The 2,375-nt window shown below is 53.5% G+C and overlaps 1 protein-coding gene across 1 annotated transcript in view; it reads left to right on the top strand.

Annotated features, from left to right (window-relative positions):
- The window catches only part of TEKT5 (tektin 5), a 65,785-nt gene that overhangs the window by 57,029 nt on the left and 6,381 nt on the right, over positions 1-2,375 (top strand). The window contains exon 6 of the mRNA XM_011961390.1: positions 454-608. Within this exon, the coding sequence (XP_011816780.1) occupies positions 454-608 (155 nt within the window). The remainder of the gene's footprint in view (positions 1-453; positions 609-2,375) is intronic.

Here is a 2,375-nt window from a genome sequence, read left to right as displayed (position 1 = left end):
AGTCTCACTCTTGTCACCCAGGCTGGAGTGTGACGGCGTGATCTCAGCTCACTGCAACCTCCGCCTCCCAGGTTCAAGTGATTCTCCTGCCTCGGTCCCCCGAGTAGCTGGGATTACATGTGCCTGCCACCATGCCCAGCTAATTTTTGTATTTTTAGTAGAGATGGGGTTTCACCATGTTGGCCAGGCAGGTCTACAACTCCTGACCTCAGGTGATCCACCTGCCTCGGCCTCCCAAAGTGTGGGATTACAGGCATGAGCCACCGTGCCTGGGGCCTCAGGGTTTCGTAGGAAGGGTGAGCTCCCTGCCCCACAGGTACTCAAGGCCAGGGAAGGGGTATCGTAAGTGCCTGGCTGGAGGCTGACCTAGTTGACTTGAGCTGCCCCCAGGTCCCCAGTCAGAGGAGGTCAAAAGGGCCTGGTGGGTGGTGACACCTGTGTGTTCCCTCTCAGACGCTGCAGGAGATCTTCCAGGCCGAGAACACCATCATGCTGCTGGAAAGGTCCATCATGGCCAAGGAGGGCCCGCTGAAGGTGGCCCAGACGAGGCTGGAGTGCCGGACCTGGCGCCCCAACGTGGAGCTGTGCAGGGACATCCCGCAGTTCAAGTAAGTGAGGGAGGCCAGAGGAGGCAGGAGAACCCCTGGTAATCCAGGAAGGAGGAGGGGTGGGTCTCAGGAGGTCCCAGGTGTACTGGGTCTGAAAAACGGACCCTCCCTCAATCAGGACATCTAGTCCCACAACTCAACGGAGTGCAGGGTGCGGGTGGAGTTCTGAGATGCAGCTTGGGCTGTACCATTGCGTGGCTTCCTCATCACTGGGAGCCCCACCCTGTGCACTGTGGTCTTCTCACTTGCCTAAACTAGCGGTGGTTTTGTAACTCCATTGTGCTCTAGAAACCCTCCTGTTTTCCTTGAAAGCCAAGGCAATGAATGGTAGCCTCCCAGGCAGTGGCTCTACCTTCTCTCTCCAGGCTCCCATGAAAGAGGCACCTGGCTCATTCCTCACTCATTTCCCACCTCCCTCTTTGTAAAGTTCTCACCATGAAGCCCTGGAAGAGCCTCATGAGATCCTGGCCGATGGATTCCACCCATCCTACTGTGCTAAGGAGGCTGGTGTCTGTTGACGAAGGGCTTTCTCCCAGGACAGGGGGTGAGAAGCTCATTCCAGCCTAGAAAGGAGGTTTGTGGGGGGCAGGGGGCGGGGATTGTAATAGGATGATGGCCAGACCAAGAAGGAACAGGTCATCAGACTTGGGGATTATTTCCCATGAACGTGCTGTATGACTTGGGGCAAACCACCTGGCCACTCTGTTCCCGCATGCTAGGGGCATTATCTTAGTTGTCTATTGCTATGTAATAAATTACCCCAAAAGGTAGTGATTTGAAAGAACCACATTTGTTGTCTCAGTTTCTGTGGTTTAGGAATTGGGCTAGGTTCCTTGCTAGGTTCCACATGTCAGGGTCTTCCAGAGGTTGCAATCAAGGTGTCAGCTGGGCCTGTGGTCTTATCTCAAGGCTGGACTGGGGAAGGTTCCACATCCAAGGTCACTCCCATGCTTGTTGGCAGAACTCAGTTCTTTGCTGGCTGTTGGCTGGCAGCCACCCTCACTCACCCATGGGTCTTTCCAGCATGGTGGCTTGTTTCAACAAAGCATGCAAGCCAGAAGGACAATGACAGTACCAGGAGCAAGGACATCACAGTCTTTTGTAACCTAACCACGGAAGTGACACCCATCACTCTTTCTGCATGCTCTTCTTTAGAAGCAAGTCTCTAGGTTCAGCCCACACTCAAGGGTGTGATACCAGGAGATGGGGGTCATTGAGGGTCATCCTTGGGACATCCTCCTATGGGCACTAACAGGGTTTCTGGTGGAGTGGGAGGAGACTGAGTTTGGCCCCATTTCAGCTGCTCATTTGCTCCATAAACCTTATTCTGCATTCACTGTGCCCAGGGCTGTGCTCACCGGGTTTCATAGCAGTACTTCTTTTGACAAGATACTGAGTTGATATCCCCCAAGGGAAGAAGATGGAAAGGACCATCCTCAGGCTTCCTTGCGCACATTATTTCAGCCCTGGCCTACAGCAAGGGAAATTCACCCTGATGTCTAACTGCAATCCCTTGAGCTTCTTTTGAGTTCTGTCCCCTTTAGTCTTACTCCTAGGGGAGTTGGGAAGTCTATTACTCCTACTATTGTCAAGTGGGAAGATAAATTGAGGTCCAGAGAGGTTGAAAAAGCTGTTCCAGTCACACAGCACTAAGCCAGGGCTTCACTGGGCAGGGATGCAGGTCTTGGTCCAGCGATGGACCCTGCTCCCTCCATCCTGGTGTGGAGACCCCACTGCTAGAAGTGAAAAGATGTCAAGAAGAGAGCT

This window comes from Colobus angolensis, unplaced genomic scaffold (genome assembly GCF_000951035.1).
Source record: "Colobus angolensis palliatus isolate OR3802 unplaced genomic scaffold, Cang.pa_1.0 Scaffold55, whole genome shotgun sequence".
NCBI lineage: Eukaryota > Metazoa > Chordata > Mammalia > Primates > Cercopithecidae > Colobus > Colobus angolensis.
The sequence above is the reverse complement of the archived record's forward strand: the minus strand, read 5'-3'. Positions and strand labels throughout refer to the sequence as shown.